Raw genomic sequence first — 23,673 nt, forward strand, 5'->3', positions numbered from 1 at the left:
CATTATTGGTAAAAGAAACTATCAATGTGAGTGTAATTCTAGGAATACCATCCCGTCTAGCCACATACTTATTCTTAACGACCGCACTGCCTACATGCATCGCCATTCCTACGATATAATATCAGATTAACGCAAGAAATGTACACGTTTTCACTTACAACACGTTATTAAAATGATAGTATGTACTGTGGGCGGTTAAAAGATGACCAGAAAACTATCACCCACGTGCCTTAATGCCGTAGCCATAGTCTGGTCATTTGGTTCTGGTTTGAATGACCATAATACATGTCCAATGAATTGAAACTAGAACACCAATATTGAATGTAATTCAACCAATTATTATTATTACAGTCACGGCTCATTGTGACACTGAACTATGAATATTGTTCATCATTATTCGATTTATACTTGAAGGAATGTGGGCCAATAAAAGACCTCGTATTTGAGAAGTTAAGCTTCGCTGTACATAATTATTGTGTTTATATGCAAATGTTGTGTTTTTACTCAATGTTACTTGATCCACGAACCGGCCGACCGTAAATTATTATGTAATTGACACCGGCTTTAATAAAAACCAAACATTTTAAAACAAAAGCTCCGAAAACAAATAAGGACATGTTGTAACTGTGTTGTATAATAAAAATGTTATTTCAAACGTCTGCTTTCGCCAATTATACAAATAATTGGATTCAATATAATTTATTGCCGCAACTTGATAAACAAATAGTAAAAGTCGGGTCTGGCTCGCCCACTGCCCACGTGTCCGCCATGCAAAAACAGGGGCCTTATACATTCACTGTAAAATCCTGGCTCGGCATTCCTCCAAACCAGTTGTACTTCTTATGTACAACATCTCCTTTAAACCGAGTCATCGTTTTATGCATTACATAAGATATATTAGCCAATGATTTCCATCAGCTCTCTGAAATAAGTCTACAAAATAAATCAAAAAGTTTACGAGCATATCCATTATGCAGTGTAATTATAAATAATACATATACGTGTACATAATATAACTACGTATGTACATAATTATTGTTACCGCCATTAAAATGTCTGCGTAGATACTAGATACGAAAAAAAGTAGTTGAAGTCGTGATCAATTTTGGTCTGTCATTTAGATTGCTATCTAACGTAAGTCGAACCACTACTGCGTGCTTAATTGACAGACTAGTACAAAATGCATATTAAAAAAAGATAATATAGAGGCACAATAAGAAAGAAATAACTGTAGTCTTACTAACGTAGCGTGTTACCCTCAAATCAGTATAAAATACACACGAAATATTTCTGGAAACTTCTAAACAATTATTTGAGAAAACATCTATCTGTCTTTGTCTCACAGAAGCGTCTTCAAAACCAATCTATTTTCGAAACCACCAATCAAACTGCTAACATCATTAATGATCAAAAAACTAGTTCACACTTTCAGCGTCGTGTTAACAAAGATGAATTGATGTTAGAAAATATGAAAGCGGGATTCAATTGGGAATTGATGAAGACAACAGGAGTCAATGGAATAACGATGTATAAGTAAATAGAGATAAAGTACCTTAATAGCTTGTAATAAAATTCAATTTAAGTTTGTTATCGCTCAATCGGTTAAGTTATAAAGTGTTAGGAACCATTACACATATATAATAGGAAGATATATTTTTGACTTAGCTGTAATTGAAGTCCTTCTATTGTGAAAATGTATCATTAATTGTATTTATTGTGCCCTCTCCTATATAAAAATAAAAATTAGTCTAAGTAATTTATCAGTAGGCGTCTCCCCACTCCAAGCTCGATCTATTGTTAATTGATGCCACTAGATAACAGATCCAATAATTAAAAGATTTATTGTAACGCTTTGAAACAAACTCCTACAAGCTAACTACTAATTTGATTATGAAACTCCTTAATTAAAACCCTCCTTACTATCGAACTTTTATTCTAAATTTAAACCTACGATAGAAAAATGGTCGAATATTTTTTTATACTGTATTCATAAATCGAACGGAGATTTTGTTTTTAAAAAGATAGTGACTGATTTATTGACTGGCCTAAAACGAACTATAAACTCTTTTGCTCTTTTTTTGTACGCGTTGTTTAATGGGTGGGCGTTAGTATCATGTCGATATTTAATGAGCTTGCGCGCAAAGCTGCTAGGCGATCGTTTGTATGTACATTTAAATTATAGTCTTTTGTATTTGTTTTTCAAAATAATAATATATCTAGTTCAAAATCTTTTAAGATTCTCTTTTATGCAAATCAATAAATTTAAATCGAATAGTCGCTGTTTAATCGTAAAACAAACGGCGAAGTTATCGGCATTAGCATTGTATTGGTGTAGCGTAGCCGCTACGCAGTAGCTGGCGTAGCAGCTGCGATGAAGCCGCGTGTAGACTACGGCGCTACGTGATTTTCGTCGCTTCGTATCTGTCTCGTAAACGCAGCGTAGACACAATATACATACGTTATACATATAATATTATAGTACAGTGCTAACACAATAAAACAAAATGTCTAGACGTCCAATCGAGACCGTCACATCTTCGTTTATAAACAACCTCTCCGTCTACGGGCCTATAATAAATATTGACGGAACGTTCTTGACGATTTTTAGCATTATCAAATGTCTATAGTTAGTCTGTACTTTGTTCTGAACGTGATTTTTTACTAAGAGCGGCTAAGCGTGTTACAAAAACATTTGATAAAAGCCTCCATACCGTATGCCTGTATAGTATAATTATTTCCTGTTTGTCTACTGAAACTGGTTGTGTTACAATAGCTTGTTACACGATACACATTGCCTAAGATCAAATTATTTTCGTTCGGTTATCAAGTCAGCACTATTGGCTTTATTTCGTAAGTCGTAAGGATAAATGTATGCATGCGTGATATTTATGCCGTTGAGAGTTGTATGAAAACTAAGAATCATTTACATTTATACACTATAATATGATTCAATAAAATTTCAATTGCTTAACTTAAATAAAAATAGCTTTTATTGTTATCTATACGTCAATTCTGTTTTATAAATTAGAGACGTTCCAATTTACTTCATACAGTTTACCTGCGCTATTTAGCATAGCGCCTAATGCCTATACAATGTCCTTGGAACTTAAAAACTACTCCCACAAGCTTAGTTCCTCCATGGCCACGTTGGCCCGAAGATCTCGCTTTTATTTCAAGGTTGAGAGCATCGTGGAATTCCATGATCTTATTTTAGATCCGCTGAAGTTTACGAGTTCTCGTAACGCAGGTACTAACATAAGAACTAGACGTTCATATACAACGTCTAGAAGACATGTATAAAGAAAATTATGCTTTAATTATATAGGAAGTAAGTTAGTAATTAATTGCATTTGAAACGTTAAAAAACAAATATTTGCACGTTCATGAATAATTAGTTTTCAGACAATCAACCGAAATTAATGCTGTGTTTCCTGCACGACATTTGTAAAATCATTTTGTTTTGCGCTATGCAGAGTTTGCATGCAGAGGACAGGCGCATATTAAGTGTGTTGGTTGGAGTATGCTTAGGCATATAGTGAGTAAGACGTGGCTCAACTACCAACATGTAACGACGCCATTGCGAGGGCCGGCGTCGTCTGCCTAGATAACACGTCTGCGCGATATCTCCCTCCAGCCGGTTATTAGCATATCTTCACAGCCCTTCAACACTCCACGCTATCTTAACTTGCCACTTTGCCCTTTTTATAGCACTCACCGAAATAAACAACTATCTACTCATCTCTAATTTGTCCGCAAGAATTTTGTTCATCATAAATCTTATCAAACATATCTGTTTTCTGAAATAGGACTTCATCGGAATGAAGACCTTTTTATGTCTTCATATTACTTTATTAATGATCATGCTCGTTTGAATAAAATATGGCTGAGTTAATTTATAGGTCATCATTCCAAATCTTAATGGCAATCCGTTTTATTTTTCTCTCTCACATCAGCATCGTTTGACTTTCTTTCTAAACGGATAAAAAAAGAAATAAAATATAATGATTGATTTTTTCTAGTCAGTCACAATAAACCGTTTTACGAACCACGTGCGGTTCCATTTTGTTAATGGATAAATTGATGCGCAGTGACTTTTACTCTTACACTAACACAATAAATGTGGTTGTGGGACGATTTATTTCAGTCTTTGTTGTACCAGTGGGGATTTCTTAACTATATTGACTGTACATACTGTAGCTACTTAACTTATTGATCCACCTACACCAACCACTACCCCGGCGAACAATAACAACCACCACTTTATCAGATTAAGCGAGGTTAATATTGAAAACGATAGCTAAAATCAGTTTCCAACAACAAAACGGTTCGTCTTTCTTCAGTCACAATAATATTCAACCAAAAATAGTAAGGAATGTTATATGAAATGAATGAGGATAGCATTTAGAACGCGATCATGTTTGCCCTTTAACAGTTCATCCATATGGAACGCGTCTCGTCTACGGAATCCATTGTCCACGCCGGCCGGCTTCGGCTCGGATGCCGCCCGGGCTATTTATACGCCCCAATCAACTCCCACATCGGAAAATTTACCTTTACAACTTTTTGCTCACACCGGTTTATGTAACACATACAAAATTAAACTCAACACTTGCTCCAAAACAATTTCCAACCGATCCGTGCGTGTCAATTGTACCAATTACTCAGAAAAGTTTTCGTGAAATTACCCCTAGCGGCTTGGTATTGGTGTCTCAGTTGACAATTCACTATGAAATAACGTTCAAGTTTTAGAACATTGAGATTAATTGCAGTCTGTCACGACAAACGTTTCGGAATCGCGCAACAAAGTGCACAGTGCACGCAATACACGTGCTCCATATACTGAACCGTAGACTTTTAACTTAATATATGTTTAAGATAAAACGATTAAAATAAAATAAGGAATTATCCTTGACACTCAGGAAATGGTATTGGTGTTCGAATTTGCATCGATTACGTTAAAGGTTGTTGGTTTTTTCTGTAATACATATTACAATAAGATTATTTCAATGAATTTTTAAATACCGAAGTTAAAACTGGTTTTATCTTTAAACAGTAATTAATCACTGGAGCGTAAATCTGCTTTATATGATGACAAGATTGTCCTAAATTCGGCGTTGCTAACGTGCCTCTATTAAGACAGTCGTTACGGTATTCGTGGTTCGTGACATGTTGCATTTGTGGTCAATGACTTGTATTTACCGTTTAACTACGATGGGGGTAGCCCCAAAACTATTGTTTGGTATAAAGCAGCAAGCATAAATGCTCCGAAAAATATCGCAACGCTTTCACATGATGGACTTGTGCATTAAAAAGTATAATATATCTTCTATGTACTGTTATGCAAACATTAGTAATGTTTATTTATGGTTTCCTCTATGGTATAGTGCCGTTACAATAAATGGAGCTTTTAAAATAACGCGTTATATTTTACATTTTGATAAATGCCCAGGTTATACCTATAGAAGTAGGCAAATATGTTCACACGTTCATGCAAATTCATAAATCAACTTTCCGCAAATCAAAGCGAACAGACAAACAATAGATCGATCGAGAAAGTGTTGAGAATCGACCAGAGTATAGTAAATTGCCTAATTACTTATGTACACACGGCTAGTTGTAGTAACACATGACTAATGCAAGCGACGATTTGAATAAGTAATGAACTGGCTTATCGTGGCCCTTTACATGGTGATTTGCAAACTATAAATTACAGTGGGCGCCCCAACTTGAAAATAGCATAAAATGTACGGAGTGAAGTAGTAGTGAGTGAGCGCACTCGGCACTCGTACCACGGTGTTCAAAATGTTTGCGGTTTTCGCGAGCGAGTAGGCTCGCGGTACACTTACTGCGGCCTTTCTCTTTCGGTACAAAATAGGCAATAGGCTTAAGAATTCGTGGTACAGGCCAGAAAGCAGTGTCGGCGCTTGGTGGCGCCAGCGCTCGCGAGTCAAGGACGACAACAGCAGTATTGTTAGCGATTTCACTGCGATTAAACATAAGGCAAGAACATATTGTCACACAAAACAATCGGCCTGTTTATTATTTAAATTGTTAACACTAGCCGAACGTTGCTTGAATTCAAAGTACGTTAATATTATACAAATAATATCGATTTGGGTAATCATCGTCCCTTTTGCAATGAGTCACGCTTGGGATAACGAACGCGGTAGTAAACATTAGTTACCGATTGTGATTCACGAGCACGCGCCTAATGTTACAAACGCGCCTAATATTATTATAGGTGCGTGTTATGAGATCGCTGGTTTTATTTATTTTTCAAATATCCCTGAGCTATTCTAAGTGCAAACATTCGGCGCTACGTTCACAGCTTTCATTCACTGTTTATGTTGCGGATAACTAAAACGGTGTCATGGTTTACCTTCTAAGAACTTCTTAAGTAGGTGTGAGTTCAAGTACTAATGAGACATTAAAGATAAAGTAAACAATAGGAAAGTTAATGTTCGGTCATTTATTCTCAAATAAAGATCTAATTATGAGCTTTAAAGAAGTTATAACACGGAACTTCATAAATCTGTTTTATGTTCATGAGAATTAGGTTGAACAAACATAAAAATACCGGGCATTGGTTTTACAAAAGAAACATTTTAATAAGCTGGATAGCGTATAATTAAATTATAATCTAAAATGAGTATTCAAAGCCTAAGAATAAGTAATTAAGTATGTTCTTGGAAACATAAGAGGACGTAGAACTCAGACGCGACGTGTCCAAAATGAATAAATAAAAGTTATTACATATGGTAATACGTTAATCAACGAGGATGCTAATTCTAAACAATAGAATATGCTGTGTCATTATGCAGCAGAACATCACGCCTCATGTGATTGGTTGGTACGCACAATGAAACCAATCCGATAGGGCTCTTTGTATTCTAACGAAGGTAGGGCATGCATTAGTGCGTGTAATTGATGCATCACACGCATTAAGTGCTCCTTTGATACCTTTAATGATTATTCGTCTCGACTTTCGATCAATTTGCAATGATAATGAAGGGAATCCTATCTGCAACTTGCTATACCGTCTATTTTTGATATGAGTAAACGGCATGTGTTTTTCCAATCCGTGATTTCGTGTGGGCGGTGCAGCGAACGCAGCTGGAATTGTTCGAGGTTATTGTGTTGTAACTGCTTACCGAACAGTTCTGTACATAATATAAGCGTAGAACTTATAGCCTACATTCTAGACAATAATAAAACTCATATGAACTACGTAATATGTTATATCATAGAATGGATACAAGAAATAGAATATTATGTACTTCAAAGCCTACAGCAATCTGTATGTACCATTTGGTATTTTTTGGTAAATTGTACGATATATTTCGCCCAACTCCGCAACGGACTCCAAAGGCGTTTTCAATTTGCCATTTGAAAAAGGAAGCAGTCGTTTGCAGAGCATCTGATTCTAAATTGCCGTTTCAACGGTCTCGTCATATAGTCGTGATGGCCCTGACTACTACTACGTACAAATTGGTACCGCTCGATTAGTCATACCGTGTTTTGTCTATCATTGTGTCATTCTGATGCACTAAACACTGATATCCGCCCATTACTGTGACGTTGTTTAGTGTCGGAGTGTCTAGGATTGAATGTTTCTAGAAACATATTGTGAGAATAATTATTGTTGTGAACGCTTAATATTTTCACGTACAATCATATTCCATGTCACTGGTTCACCTGCAAAAGTCGTTCTCAAGGTTTCTTCGACCTCACACCGGTCGTTGTTCTGCACTCGCGTGGGTTACAAAGATGATTTAAAACAGTCAACACTATGTTTAAACCTGTATGTAAAATCATTACGAAGCGGTCTCTGTTTGTGATGTAACCCACGTGTAGGTGCTATTGTCCCACGCTGACATTTATCATATAATTTCTACTGCAGCGAACGAAATTGATCACTGACTCATTTATTGACTAATCACCTGCTCTAGACTTGTTGCACAGGTTGTTATAAGCTTCAACAGTGTCGTGTTAAACTGTCTTTACATAAGTCAGAGCACCGCAGCATTAACTTGCCAATAAAGATGCGATCTATTTATAAGATACGCTTTATTAGCCAGTAACTGGTTACAAAATTAGAGAATTGGTCATGCAGTGTGCCGAGGAGTAATTCTATTTATAAGGGCTGGTTTTCTTCCATTTTGAGCTGAACTCATGTCGCGGAGTCGCTGTGAAATTATCCGGCGCCTGGCCGTTTTCTTTTATTGTCGTCTCTTTGGTTTTGCAATTTGTTTTTCTTATGACTCACTTACCATGCTCAAAATATATTCGCGTGAGTTACTTATGCCCTTGTTTATTACTTTATTATGGGCAATAAAGCGTGTAGCATCATGTAGACTATGGGCCGCCCGATACAGATTGATAAATTACGAAACCCAATATGTATGTTTGTTCAACTAAATGTGTCGGTTTGATTAATGTATTTCGTGTCGATGGTGTAATGAGAAGGATCTGAATAAAATGGGAGGATATTGGTTGCACATCTAACTTTACAATATTAAATATCTATTAGTGTTACCTAACCCTAATGTTGAAGTATCTTTTTACTTTTACTGAGTTCCAATAACGATACCACCGGCGGCGACCATATGAGGAGCCGTAGGGAGTAACATCCATAAAAACTTCCCCTCGGATCACTCCTTATTCATAAAAACTTGACATTTGTAATGCCCCATAAGCGTCACTCGTCACAGTCATATTCTTTCCAATAAAAAGTAAAGACAGACTTGGGATTATGTTCTCAACATGTCCATAACAATGTTTGGGGATAAAAGTTTTAAGATATTCGTCTCTCTGATAAAATTATGGAGAAAAAATAAATTGTGCTTTATCTCCTTGAAATCCGTGAGATCGTGTATTTTATTACAACAACGTCATAATCGGATAGAAACGGCCTTATTTTAATATCACGAAAATCTCTCGAAAGTGTGGACAATGGTCGCTGTAGGTCGCCGTTGTTAATCGGATTAGCGACAACCAGCTGATATAATACCATTTTATTTACAAAAGGTAAATATTACGTAAGATTTTTTGATCAATTTTGTTGAATACAACCGGGATTGTAAACATAAGGATGATATATATTTTGTTTGTTTATAGGGATGGTAAACCGAGCCCTGTTAAAGCTACGTTTACAAAAAGACAATTAAACATGCAAGAAACGTTGCAGACGCTGCACTCTTCATCGTAAACAATAAAGCTAACAAATCACAATGCACTACATAAAAACGTAGGAATAAATAAATAATTTAAATACAAAACAGCCACAAAAGTAAATCAAGTGCATACTAAATGTCGTTTGATTGTGAACCTTTTAGGCATACTACCGCACTCAGAGACATTTAATGATTACTTAAACTATAGTGCGGTAATATTATAACTCGGTACATAGTCTACACTGTGTCCCAGTTTCATCAGTTCAGCAATTTTATAGTCTTATAGTTTATCCCATTGTTTGTATAAGCTCACAGTGAAATTTCTTGGAACATGTCCGCGGTGTATGTTTCTGTGTGGTCTCTAAGCGCCAGCGTGTCGTCGTCTGCCGTATTAGGACGTACAAGTTCAAGGAGGTGAAAGGTTACCTAGCTCTGTCTGATCTATTCTGTTACCATTCTCACGCTTAGTGCTTACTGCTTTTCACTATATCTGTCAACTAGGTCGGAGATATGAGCGTAGACTTTCATTAATACGGTCTGGATATGTTATTTATAGAAACAGAATCACTGACAATAAGAATAGAATAGTTAGTTTAACTTGTATTAACCCTGATACTACCTAATCGGCTTTGAAATAAGCAAGGTAATAATAGATTTCATGTCACAACGACCTATAAGCAACACGTTAACAGACTTTCAATGCGACTATTGTGCCAGTACAGTCGAATCGCAATAAGTTAATTAGTAAATGAATGCAATAGCCGGTATCCGTCCGTCAGGCAATGAGAAACTGACGCCCCTACCACGGTTCGCTGTCACCTAAACTCGCCCCAAATACGACACGGGTCTAAAGTGTTTTAGTGTGCCGTGGTAGGCGCCCGTCGACCTCCATCAGACTCATGGCCAATTTGACCGGCGATCTCACGGGCATTTCCATTGTCTCCGATGTTGCAAACCAACTGCAAAATCGGAATTGTTAAACAAAAATGCAATTAATTCGTTAACAAACCGATACAAGTTACATTAATTAACTATCCACTAACTCCTCAATTTTATTTTATGTTTTGTGTTTTGTGTAAGCTGCTTTTCTCACGGCTCGGTTGTTTGTTTCAGCATCCAAATTGATTATATACGTTCTTTTTGTTTCGTGCTACACTAATGATAAGGTTGAGTGTAATATTATTGAAGTAAACAGCTTAAGTTAAATGAAATATACACATAATCTCCGTGACTTCCGCTGCATTAATAAGAAGCGGATTAGCTGCGTACTTGGTACTGACTTAATCCCTTTTGAAAAATGACAGTTGCGTCCAACGCGAGGTAGAATGTATGTACCGTCCGACGAACACCCAGCATCCGCGACACGAATAGCCGCCAGCACATAAAATATAGTAAAACACGGTTAATACAACATTATGCGTTTTTTCGCGGCGATACGCCTCAATGCTAAATATAATAGACACGGTTTTGATTATACTGCCGCCACAGGAAAAGTTTTCTTGGCACAGCGCCGCTATTTGGGTATTATCAAAACAACAGCCAAGTAAATGCTTTCTCCAGAACGCGTTCCACGAAATTAGGAAACCTTTAACACATTCCTATTAATTACTCGGCGAACAGTTAATTCAAACGAACTTTTTAATGTGTGAGAATTTGCGCTCTATTCTGTTTGATATTCCCAATGATAACTTTATTTGCTTACAAGAAATACATTTGAAAGGGAAGTGTCAACAAAATTCAATTTAGGAATGTATAAAGCGTAGCCGGGATTCCTTACATTTGAGGCAATAAATTGCGAGAATGAAGTAATGCAGTGTGTCCGCCCACTGGCGGCGTCTGCCCGAGGCAAATGCAATGAAGCTATACCTTTGGTTCTCGAATACTTTTCTATTCTATATTTGGTGAGACGTCTCTGTGATCAAAGTTAGTCTTATACCAATTTGTCTATGTCGTAAAGACGAGACAGTGAGTATTGTACTCGCACGACTGTGTAATTTAAACGACGGATCTACGACTACCCATATAACACCCACGATGCTCCGTTATGGCGAAACATAACCAAGGTATCATTGAAACTTTATTTCATAGTTCAAATTTACTCTCCTATCGATACACCTATTGTTATGAGTCAAGATTCCGTTCGATACGAGGAACTGGTGAATCAATGTTCCATAGGTCTGTTACAGCTCTAAGTCCGAATTAACATAACATGGATACAAAAACAATTGACCGGCCAGTCATAGCCGCTTCTCAGCAATGTATCACTGATGAGTCAGTAGGTACTTGCGTCAGTCTCCGGCCTCACACGGGAGTTCGCAGCCTTGCGCATATTACAACGTGTGACGATTATTGACCCCGTCACTTGATCATATCATATTGATTACTAAAGGAAACACCCATTATAGCTTGTTACCTTGATTGAAAATCGTAACTAATACATTATAAGTAGATTGCAAAGTAAAGCAGCGTGTTACGCAGTTTTCCTTATAGCTTGGATGCACATCAACATTCCCTAGAAGGCATGTTGTCCAGCCAGCTTGCCCACCCACGCCCCTCTCCGCTCGATAAACCACCTTTACCACTACATTTTAGTATTCCAATACCTTGCTCGTGACGGCCTAATGTGGCGCCATGGGGCGATTGTTTTTATAGTTATTAGGTTAAAGCCGTTTTACAGAAACTTGTAATTTCGATCGGTTTGTTTTGACAGAACAATTAATGAGTTCCTCTTTATGATCAGATGGTGTGATTAAGTTAAATCTCTTGGTCCAATCGTAGCTATTAACTTTAAAGAGGCTTTATAGCGTTCTGTTCTATTTATAAATATTTTTTGTTGAATGATTTGTAGGAAACAAAGAACAGAAAAAATGCGACCTTTCGCGAAATCGTCAAATACTGCCATTGATTAGAATCGCTGTCCTAAATACTTTCCGCCCGACCATTTCCTCGCCCACCAATGGTAATCAAACAAAACAATGAAGGTCGAACTGAAACGAATATAGACACCAATCTTCATTAACCTAATTTTGTTTTTGTCAACTTCGTGGGTCTGAAAGAAAGGAAGGAAGTGCTAACCAGTTTTAGAACAAGTGTTTAATATTTAATTTATTTCGCCAAAGACCTAAGAAGAACAAGGAATAAGGAGCAAAGTTGAATATTAATGAGTGCAGTAGCTCTGATGGACCTACAAACATTTCATTGTTCCATTTTCTATACCCTCCTCAAAAGAATCACTCACTCACTAACTAGTATCTGTCTTTCTCGAAAAGATGCATAAATTTTGATAAGTTTGTTTAAAGTAAGAGCGAATTTCTTTGGTATCCCAAAATCGCTCCTGAACAGCTGCAGTTTGAAAAATATCACAGCTCTCTTCCAAAATCTAGTGTTAAAAAATCTCTTTAGATCTACTAAAGCTAATAAAAGTTTGTTCTGTAAATTCCAGGGCCACCGCCACGGCTGGGGCTGAAGGCGGCGAGCCCCGGGGTGGCAGGCGCCGACGAGGACTGCAACAGCAACACCAGCCTCACCGGGAGCCAGCACTCGCACGATGACATCGATGCACACTGCGACAACTCCGGGTACCTCTGGTTCCTCGACTATAAGTGAGTATATCACATACTAGCTACTTCCGCGCGGTTTCACTTGTTCTGCTTGGCTCCTATTAGTCATAGCGTGATGTTTTATAGCCTATAGCCTTCTTCAATAAATGAACTATTCAACACAAAAAGAATTATTCAAATCAGACCCGTAGTTCCGGATTAGCGCGTTCAAACAAACAAACAAACTTCAGATTTATAATATTAGTAAGATTCATCAGAGTAATCAACATCAACAACAGCATTGTTCAACCAAAACTTCTCTAGAACTTAAAATGGGATATTTACCATGTTTATTAGTTTTTGTGAGTTTTCGATATTTCGGCACTGTTGCAAGCGCCATGATCACGGATGAACTGGTACTAATGACCATGTCAGTTTAAAAACTTCTCTATTTACCTACTATTATTCTAATTCCTAATCCCTTGCAATGAGACTAAACTATTTACTTCGTGACTCTTTTAAGTACATTCACATCTTTGAGTTTCTTAATGTGTTACAAATCTAAACGTTTGTTATGATTATCAAAGATAATTATTAGGTACTTATTATTTGCAAAAAAATGTTGCTCCAATTCCCGAGATTAAACAACACATGTATTTTTCTCGATATCTTAACCCTTTCACAGAATTCACAGACATGTGTTACACATATGTGGCACAGCCATTACTAAACTATAACATTACGTATGCTCAACAGACTGTCTTTTGAAACTGTTTCAAAATTTAATAGAAAGATGAACTTTCAACTGTACAAATTACTTAATATGTACGTAAAAATTACGTCAGCATTATCTTTCTTAAGTCTTAGAAAAACGATGTTTATACTTTGATACTGAAAGATATAATCGACAATTTGTTTAAGATTAAATGAGTCATTAACAAATGACTAGTTTTTAAAAGAATTACGTATGTTAAATAGAGATAGTCTTCTTAGAACAGACTTAATGTGTAATTGAACAAACAGTATGTGAATAAATGTATTTATTCAATACAGTTACTGGATAAATCGATTAATTGAATTCATTAACCACAAGCCAGGTAACTAGGTGGGTAGGTGTGGAGTTACCAACGGCACTAACCCGTTACCGCTTTCAACCAAAACAAGATTTATTAATTAAAGTTTACAATAGGTATTGATTTTAGATAAGTTTCGTTCGTTTGTCTACCTAACGTTACTCATATCATACCCAATAAAGTCGGTAGCGACCAAAGTAGATTATTGGCAGTTTTTTGGTCTTATTTAACAGTGAGAGGCAAACTCATAATTACAGATTGTGAGTTTGTAGTTTTAAATTTGACTAAAGTTTCTTTAACTTGACCATCAATTTTCTGGTCCCTATTTCTATTACGCTGCCATTTGACTATCGAAAGACACTTCTGTTTTTTGGTCAACATAATATGTAACAAAATATTTTCTCCATTCCAGCCCAATTTTTCGAGACGGTTCCTGCCACCACACCTCAGTGCTGTCCTCCGTGTCAGCCTCCTACAAGGGAATAAGCGACTTGACATCACGTTTCGAATTCACGTCCCGATACAACGACATAGCACGGGACCTTGATGCAAACCTTGCTGAGGCTGATATGGAGAGTTTTAGGACTGAAGACATCCACGCACTGTTGATGACCGCCAACTTGCCTCACGACGCCATCATTGATGATAGAACGCATGATGTGAGTATGGAATTGAATCCTTCGGCTAATACAGTGAGACAATATGAGGATAGAATTAAAGATAAACTTATTTTGCTGATGATAGATAAGATCAAAGGAGGTCCAATTGTAAAATCTATACATTTTTGTATAAATAGTTTATTTTTACTACTTCATTAGGATTAGAGTGTGTAGGTATATCTTAATAAAGATAGGTTTGTAAGATCACGTTGCAAAATAAAAATTTTATTATAATAATGCAAAAGATAAACGCTCCACGTTTACATTATTATTACATCAAATTATTTTTTAGCGTTACTGTAGTTAGAAAACTGGCAGCATTGCCAAGTAGAATGACGCCAAAGTAAAATCTCGATGAAATAATATTGTGTCAAGATATTAAAAGTGTGCTATATTAACCCATATCCTCATTAGCATAATATGAAGCAATTTGTGACATTGATGTAGGCACACTTTATTAATATTCCCGACACAGCCGCCTATATTGCTTATCCATTAGGTTGTGCAAACCATAAGTGGTACCCTGGTAAACATGGTACATATAATATTGAGAAACGTTTCAAAATTACATATAATTTAATACCAGGCTAAATGGTTTATCCAAGATTATCCATAATTTCTTATTACGTTGATCAGATGTTGGTATAATCAATAAGTTGCCCCTTGTTGTGCCGACAATGACCTTGTAGACTCGATAAATATTTTATTCGCCCTTTTATACGTAATTAGTGTTCGTTCTGGGTCAGCGCTTGTTGATATCGTCTGATACCTACGTAATCTTTTAGAAATAGGTTTACAGAAAAAGAACTAGGTGACATATAAGTATTTATGGGGCTCGAATTTAGAAGAATATACTTCTGATTTCTCACATTCGCTAGACAATAGACAAAGCTGGTTGAAGTCTGTAGTTTGAAACAGTATTTTTATTAAAAAATCATTTTGTTTCAAATAATTTAACAAATAATATAGAAAAGCAGGTAGCTAAGAGCATACACACGATGGAGTTAAACATTTTTTGGGTTCACTTTTTAACAGATTACGCACATGTTAGCTAGCTACAATATGGGGTACTTCAAGAAGAGAGTAAATAGGTTTCTTATCTGTCGGCAAAGCCCATGTAATGCCCCAAGAGTTCGTGCACCGTCGTGGTATAAAGAAATAGTTAAATACTTACTATCTTAGTTTTAAATCACATAAAACATTAACAAACGGAAACGATATCCTGTGCCTGTAGTTTCGTCAAACACATTTGCATAAGAAGTTCCTGCAACATTGACTAATAAATAATGAAAACAGTTTTAAAACTTTCTTAAATGAACCTGACTAAGCACTTTGTAAACTCAGAGATCAAGGCACTTTACGTAATTAAAAAGACCAAGGATTTTAATACGCAGTAAACATTATCTTTTGAAGCAAAATGAACGAAATTGGTTCTTATTACGATTTTGAAAGCAGCTGTGAATTCATTAACTTGCCGTGTTGCAATGATAAAGTTGTAAAAGGATATATTTTGAGAGGCGAACATAAAGAAACTTTTTATTATTATGATAACTTAAATGATGTTACGCTGTCTTCCACATCAGGTGTGTAATCACAGGTGCATGATGCATTTAAACGATACTTGTCCTCAAGAAGATATTTTAAATGATGATATAATCTCTTAAGGTGATGTCATGTTTGACCAAAATGTGGTATAATTGTACTGTAACAAATCAATTAAATTTGTACTCCATTACAAAAGACCCGACATAAATTAGTTGTATCTACAACTAAATGTACCAAAAAAAGTAACCATGACAGATAATACCGAAGCTAATTGTAGTCAAAATGATGAATATTAGACATTCAAATCTTTGAGGAAACTAAACCATAATGTAATATCCTAAAAACCAATTTGCAATAGCTAGAAACATTATAAGGCCGTTTAACTCTTGTGTGTATTTACGGAAGACGGAAGCTATGACGATGAAATCCACCATTTATGTTCAAACGTTTGCCACACATTATGCACTGCAGTAATTATTACTTGCAAAATGGCCGTTGCATTAGGTATATTATCTTTCTCTTTCTTACATTAACCATTTAATGCATAATTAAGGTTAAAAACCTGTCTACAAATTACTTTCATCCTTATCTAACCTTTCTTGGCTATCTTTCATCTTGATCTGACTATTGTAGTGTCTTGGGTATCGGTAACGTTATTTTTCATAAACTAATAATTAATTCCTTTTTTATTTATTTATGTATCGATTTTATTTTCTACGTATTTGTATTGATTATATTTATTTTATGTATGTTTATTTTTTTCAGTATCTTTATCTTTGTTTCTTTGTGGATGACGTGTTATGGTGTCTTGCAGAGTAACCCCCGTGGCGAGATGTTCGCGAGCATCTCTAGCTCTCTCATGGAAAGGTTTCGGTTCGACAGCAGTGTCAGTGCCGACAGTAGTTTCCAGGTTCGCCCCACATTGCTGTTCAATGTCTCATTTTCATGCATCTTCTTTAAAATTCAGATTTAGGAATGTTTCCATCTCATTAAGCCACCTTTGCTAAGCACTTAGACATTTTATTCTTATCGCTCAATGTCACTGCCAATAATCGTCTAAATTGCGGCCCTCTCAAAGTTAACAAGTCCGAATCTGCTAGCTAGTACACCGCCATCTAGTGGATAGGTGAAAAACAATTTAAATACAGTTCAACGGGACGTCGCTAGATGTCGCTTCTATGCTCTAGTAGTAAATTATTTTCTATCTGCATCAGTTTTTTAGTTAGTAGCTAATTTGAATATAATTACATTGTGATTATAATCAAATTAAAGTTGTGATTTAATAATATCGTCTAATCTTTAATCTAATAAATTATTTAATTCAAGTTGAAAATTTTAGGATAATTAAACTTAAATTACTGTAATTTATTAAGCCAGCATTTAAAAATCCAGTATAAAATTATCTACATTGCGGTTTTTTTACAAAAAGCGCCCAGTATGTTAGTAATATTGGTATACATATTCAATCATAAAAGATACGGTCTACTATGATGTTTAATACGACCATCATAGTTTTCATACACTACGCTTTTTAGGTCATCCAGTACATATTTTTTAATTGTCCTGTAATTATAAGTCATGCCAGCTAATTAACAGTTAACTGAATCTCTAGAGTACACACACATGATAACAATACTTAGAAAGCCCAGACGCTTGGCTAGCATGCACAACTAGTATTCCTAATAGTATGAAGTGCGTTGGTCCCACGGGATGTGCCAGTAAATAGTAAAGACGGAATAAGATCGACTTCATAGTGTGGGTGACTCAAACTCACACACGGATTCTTTTACACTAACTACTGCCTGAATTGCGTCAATCAGTTTAACCACGCTCGTTATTCCCCCAGTCATAGTGTTTCCCTCTTCAATTGTGTATGTGTGCGTGAGCTATATTTAATCATCCTTATGTGTGGCCGTGTTCATACTGCGACCATGTGTGTGTTGCCAATGAAGTCTATCCTCTAAGCCAGATGTTCTCAAACTATTCAAAGCGTACACATAATACGGACGTATTGTAGTACTTCCTATTCATTTTGAAACACCAATTTACGAGGGCGCGTGAATAAGAGGAAACTTTAGTTTACCGTAGTACTTTGAACCTTGAAGATTTACTAATAGAAGCTTGCTAATCAATAATTACTATCCAGCTAATGAGCATCTGTTGCCCCCATTAATTTTGTTTTAGCGCGTGCTGCGCTTTGATAACAGTTACGTCCAAAGCTCCGAGTGGACAGCACGCGCGCTTTGATTCGTGATAAAGTTTGAGAACCGCATGTAGTGGCTAATATTAAAATTAATATTCCCGCTGCCCCAGTCGTGCCCAGGCTCTCGGGAGTGCTGTACTGTCTGTGCACTTTCTTGAAATGAATTCGATCACATGTTGCTTTGCCAATAATTGTGATAGTTCATGGAACCTAATAGATAATTGTGTTTGCGTTAGATAACGTATTACAGCGGACGTTGTGGACTTTTATTATTTCGATAGTGTGTGCTGTGTGTGATGGAGTGATAGTTTGCTACAAGTACATGGTGAATGATTTAGTGTAGTGATCCCGTTCTATTAGAGACAGTGGGAATAGAACAGGCCGTTGTTAAAAATGGGTGTGACGGAGTATGACTGGGATTCTTACAATGGATTCTATTCAGTAAGTGTTTGACTGTTCAAGTAAACATATTTGTATTGATACTGGACACTAGACCACCTAAGAACTTCTGAATGTAACATTATAACCTGTCGATATACATAGTACTTCTTTTGAATAGAACAACAAACTTATACTGCAATACATCAAGTATTTTATGTGCATACCTTCTTATACAAACAAACTCTGCAATGACACCATTGACAACATTATCTTACTGATAACTTACATCACGCCTTTCTTTATAATTTTATTACTCATCTTTATCAATAAACACTTCTCACACAATAACTGTTATTCAACCTTCAGTCCTTCACTCGTACTTTATTTCGTTCTTATCTTACTACCCTCAATATGACCGACAATAGTTTAGCAGTACTTAGGTACTCAATTACAATTAATATAATATTATTATGTGAAACAAATTCATTGTTATGAGTGCTTGTTTGATTTGTGACCTCATTTGTAGCAGGAAAAGGAATTAAATTGATGATAACGCTCGCTTCGGCGGCCATGTTGTTTGTCACATTAAACGTTCGTTCTGACTGTACCAGGACCACAGATGCGTAGGGCGTGTCATGAAAAAATGCCAGATTCCATTCCGCACATATTATATTCTGATTTCGTAATGAGATCTAATTTATGAAACGATTGTGTAATGTGATGTAGGTACTAAATATCTACATACATTTCAAGTCCTTAAGATTATCCCGATAGCTACAAACTAGATTGAGATTTACTCGGAAGTGAATACCTTATTAGCTAAGTTATTATCTATACAAAACAACAGAGTAAATTCTCACGGATATAAGGATAAAATGGGTAAGGATAATCAACACTCAACATGTGTATATACAAAATCATGTGTTCCTTAGATAAAAACTTTGTTATAGAGGAAACTGAACTATATAAACGACTAGTGCCTAAAGGGCTAATACAAATATTTACCCCAATTAGACTAAACAATATACATAATAACAAAACAAACAGCGCATTCTTGTAAATAATTAGAATAACGATAATGCTTTTAATCAATGGCTCACTTAGATAATTACAATAACCGAGTCAGATAAATAGCAAGCCAAAACACAGTCCCGCCGCTAGAGTTTATTTGATAGTGGACATTGTACCTGTAAGTAACCGTAGCTCATTATTTTTAGCCGCGACTTGCATCCGCGTCCGTTATAACTACACGTAAATGTTTATGTTCCAACTAACACGCGTTACAGTTTCGAAATCTTCTGAGAACATTCACATGCTGTAGTGTGCAACATGTTGCTTTCAATCGATTTTAATCGTCCCGTGCTGCGTTTGTTTTATTGTTACTACATGTATCTTGTCTGTTGGTGGATGCAATTCCTCAATTTAACATAAAGGAAACGTTAATAAACATGCAGAAAATTGTTGTTTTTAAAGGTTATTTCAATATAAAACATTTAATGTTTAAATTCTATAGCCGCTCCTGAAGCTGCTTCATATTCTTATTTAAAAAAATGGTAAATGTAGTATTGTAGTTCTATAGCAATAATTATTATTCCACTAGGGTGAAGAATCCGTCGGTTCGATCAACACAATGTCGATATGCAAGTCAGAACTTCTGTTCTCCCCCGTAAAAGAGGGTGTGCATGGTGTCCACTTCAGCGTCGACAGTTTGGACTGCGAACTGCCCTCTGAGCAGGATCTTATACTCACCTGCCAAGCCAACAAGGACAACTACACCATCGCCTTTGAGGGCAGTCTCACCACATACTCTGAGGACAGTGAGTGCGTTGAACCGGCCGTCAATCAAAAACATGGTAAGCAACACCGAATCCCTTCCTAGAACTACTGATGCATACCATTATAATGATATAATGTTTACTATGACGATAATTTGCACACCTGAACTGAATCATTGGTGTGTAATTACTCACAATAACTTGCCAGCTCATACAGTTATCTGTTTTCAGACAAATTGGGCGAGGAAGAAACCTTAATTTTAGATAACGATGAAAGAACGCGCAGGAATTTAGAATTATTAGAGAGATGTAAGAAATTAACTAATAAGCTAACGACGTCTATGGCTAGAAGCGATTTAGGATTAACTACATGGAGTAAGCTTAAGAAACAAACAAGTCAGTCACCCTTAAGGAGGTAATTAATATTATTACAATAAATAGTATAATTACTATATTTTGTTATTTATTCGATATTTAATGATGAATTTAATTTTAGGCATCCCTCTGGAAATAACAATGAAGGTTCAAATGAAGCGACTGATGTAACAGACGACAACATGAGCAATTCAGTCATCAAAAGCCAAAGTTTGCCAAATCTGTATAGGCGAAAACTTATGAATAGTTCCATAAATTCAGCTGCTCTGAGTAATTCAACGGTATGTACCCGGTGTCATTGCCAAGAAATTTAGTGGCATCTAATTTCTCGCGTATTTATATTGTGCTAACGATATGTTTTATTCGCAGGTCGATTCTTTCACCGTTAATCAAAGACTAATGGGTACTCCAATGTGCATGAAAGTGTACGATGTCTCACAACACCGGTCACAAGGAAGCCAACATTCAGAACCTATGAGCACATCTTCAACTGATAACCAAACTTCTTCAGATAAAAGTCAACCAAAACAAACATTTAGTTTAGTAAAGTTATTTATGAAACAAAAGAGCATGAGCAACGATGGAATCGTAAGCATGGATCAGATGGATAGATCAGAGTGCTGGCCGTCGAGCTCAGGAGGAGAAAGTGGAGAATCAATGGGCGAGCAAAAATTAGTCGACTCCAAAACTGCAATTTCTGAGCGCCCTCAAATTGATTTACCGAGTACTGCTGTAGAAGAAGTTTCATCAGTGGTCTATGAAGAGATACAGACAGTAAATCCTTACAATAACAGAGTATACGATGAAGTTTTAATTGAAGAAGAAGAAACGGGTGATGGATCCAAATTGAGTGACAGTGAGAGTAATCTTTATGCTACAGTTAACAAACCACATATTAAGAGAACTAATTTAAATATTATGAATAGTCCGTCTAGAATGAGAACTAATAGAAAATCATGTTCTTCCCAATCTTCAGCCACTAGTGTAAGCATTTCAAGCTGCTCTGAGTCTGACGGTACGCAAATAACTAAAATGAATAGGCTGTTACAACGTGAGCCTTGCGATCACAAATCGACGTCAACTCACCTTGAAACCGATACCATAGATAAGAGTATACAAACATCCAGCATGCAATTATCTAACATGTCTCAAAAAGAAATATTCAAGGTCGTTGAACCTTCATTTTTAGAAAAATTAAAAGAAGGTGATTGCGAAAAGCCTGTTTTCGTTTTATATCCCAGCTATACTTTGCCAGACATTAGCTTCCTGAACGGAAGACCAAACATTTATTTAAATCCTTTAAAAGTAAACATATCTCCCAGATCGAGTGAAAGCAAGAAAAACAGACTGCAAGTCAAAGGTAAACGACCGTTCTCATGCAATGATCTTGAAATGTTAAAGAAAAAGGGACTCGGTCATATAAAAGACTGGGATTCACTAAACTTTTTACTTCCAACGGAATGTAAACAATTGCTCTCTGAAGTTCCTGAACTTATGCAGCACATGAAAGAAAAAGAAGGTACGCAAAAATGCGGAGACAAATATTGCAGTGCTTCACCAGCATCGAGATCTAAAAACCGACCAACAAGTTGTGATTGTAACAACTTAGTGGGCAACACTACAACAGTATCTTCGAGCTCGAGTACAGCTACTCAGCCATCTTCGGGATATCGTGGTTCATCCACAATGCTCACCGACTCTTCGGCTCAAAACAGTCCTGCTCCAGCTGGGAATTTCAATCCATTGTTTGTGTATCGTTACGATAGCGCAACAAGCTCAGAAGCAAGTGGTGTTAACAACGAGGGTCAGAGAATAAATCCCAATATTCCAAAAAGATCACTCTCATTGGCAGATCAAACTCGTATTCCCAAACAAGGTGAATTAGCGCCACCAAGGCCACCATTGCCAAAAAGCATATTACGTAAGTCAATGGATAAGACACGGAAGTCTAGCACACATACTAAACGATACAGTATGTTCGAAATGGATGATCTTATACAAGATCCAGTTGTATGCATGACAGCAGCAACGGAACACAAAACTAAGAGAAGATCGTTGCAAGAACCTTACTATCTCCAGAATCAAACTATGGATTATAGGAAGAACAACGATATTGCTGCGAAAAGATTATCACAACAATTCCTCGATGCTGCAGAGAAAGACGCAGATTACAACGAATATTATCCAGATGAAGGTGTTGGAACGGAAAGTAGCCTTGAATCTGGAAAATCGAATGAATTAAAGTTTCATAGGCCACACACTCCACCATTGCCTAAGCCAAGAACAAAGCAGATGGAATATACTGAATTTCCACCTCCTGGTGCACTCATCAGTAGTGCAGATTTACAACAACTTGAGGAGTTCTTGAAACACAGTGGATTTAACTGTCTAAACATGGATGAGTGGGATCAGAATCAAGTTCAAAAGGTAAGGAACCAGGTGTCCAAATTTCTGCAGATGAAGCGATCTCAGGAGGAGAACCAAAGGTCCACGGAATCAAGTGGCAGTAGTTGTAATAGTAAGAAATCAGTGAGTTTTGCGCAGAAGTCTGAGGTCACGAAGGCCGAAAGCCAACAGTCTCAATTAAAACCTATGGAAGATGTAAAGGGGGTCAGTCTAACCACGCCACCTAACTCTCCAAATATTTCCGCTGTGATAGCGCAGAGGCTTTATCAGGTAACGTTTCATTTGCTAATGCTAGTTCTGCTCACCCGCGTCATTGCCCGTTAATTTCTGTGAGTACCTTCGGTTCTTACTTTGCTCTTATTTTTCCGTTTATCTTCCGTTCTCAGTGTCTTTTTGATTATTTTTCAGCATTATTACCTGCTTGTACGGATGTGCTATTATTTTATGCTGTATTATTTTATTTTGCACAAATATTTTACTTAGCAAGTTGAACACGTTACCTGCGCTTGCTACTCATTAATCACTCTGCCATTAATCTAAATGT

The 23,673-nt window shown here is 36.5% G+C and overlaps 1 protein-coding gene across 33 annotated transcripts in view; it reads left to right on the plus strand.

Moving 5' to 3' along the window:
• Positions 1–23,673, plus strand: part of LOC118269872 (uncharacterized) — a 73,745-nt gene that overhangs the window by 41,065 nt on the left and 9,007 nt on the right. For 9 of the 33 annotated variants that reach the window (XM_035585216.2, XM_035585215.2, XM_035585217.2 and 6 more), the window contains 7 exons: positions 12,616–12,775; positions 14,198–14,444; positions 16,804–16,899; positions 20,174–20,426; positions 20,580–20,763; positions 20,845–21,004; positions 21,093–23,399. In XM_035585216.2, the coding sequence (XP_035441109.2) occupies positions 12,616–12,775; positions 14,198–14,444; positions 16,804–16,899; positions 20,174–20,426; positions 20,580–20,763; positions 20,845–21,004; positions 21,093–23,399 (3,407 nt within the window). Of the gene's footprint in view, positions 1–12,615; positions 12,776–14,197; positions 14,445–16,803; positions 16,900–18,028; positions 18,634–20,173; positions 20,427–20,579; positions 20,764–20,844; positions 21,005–21,092; positions 23,400–23,673 lie in introns of those variants that run through there. The other 24 variants (XM_050707063.1, XM_050707062.1, XM_050707064.1 and 21 more) reach the window with 5 other exon arrangements.

This window comes from Spodoptera frugiperda, chromosome 30 (genome assembly GCF_023101765.2).
Source record: "Spodoptera frugiperda isolate SF20-4 chromosome 30, AGI-APGP_CSIRO_Sfru_2.0, whole genome shotgun sequence".
NCBI lineage: Eukaryota > Metazoa > Arthropoda > Insecta > Lepidoptera > Noctuidae > Spodoptera > Spodoptera frugiperda.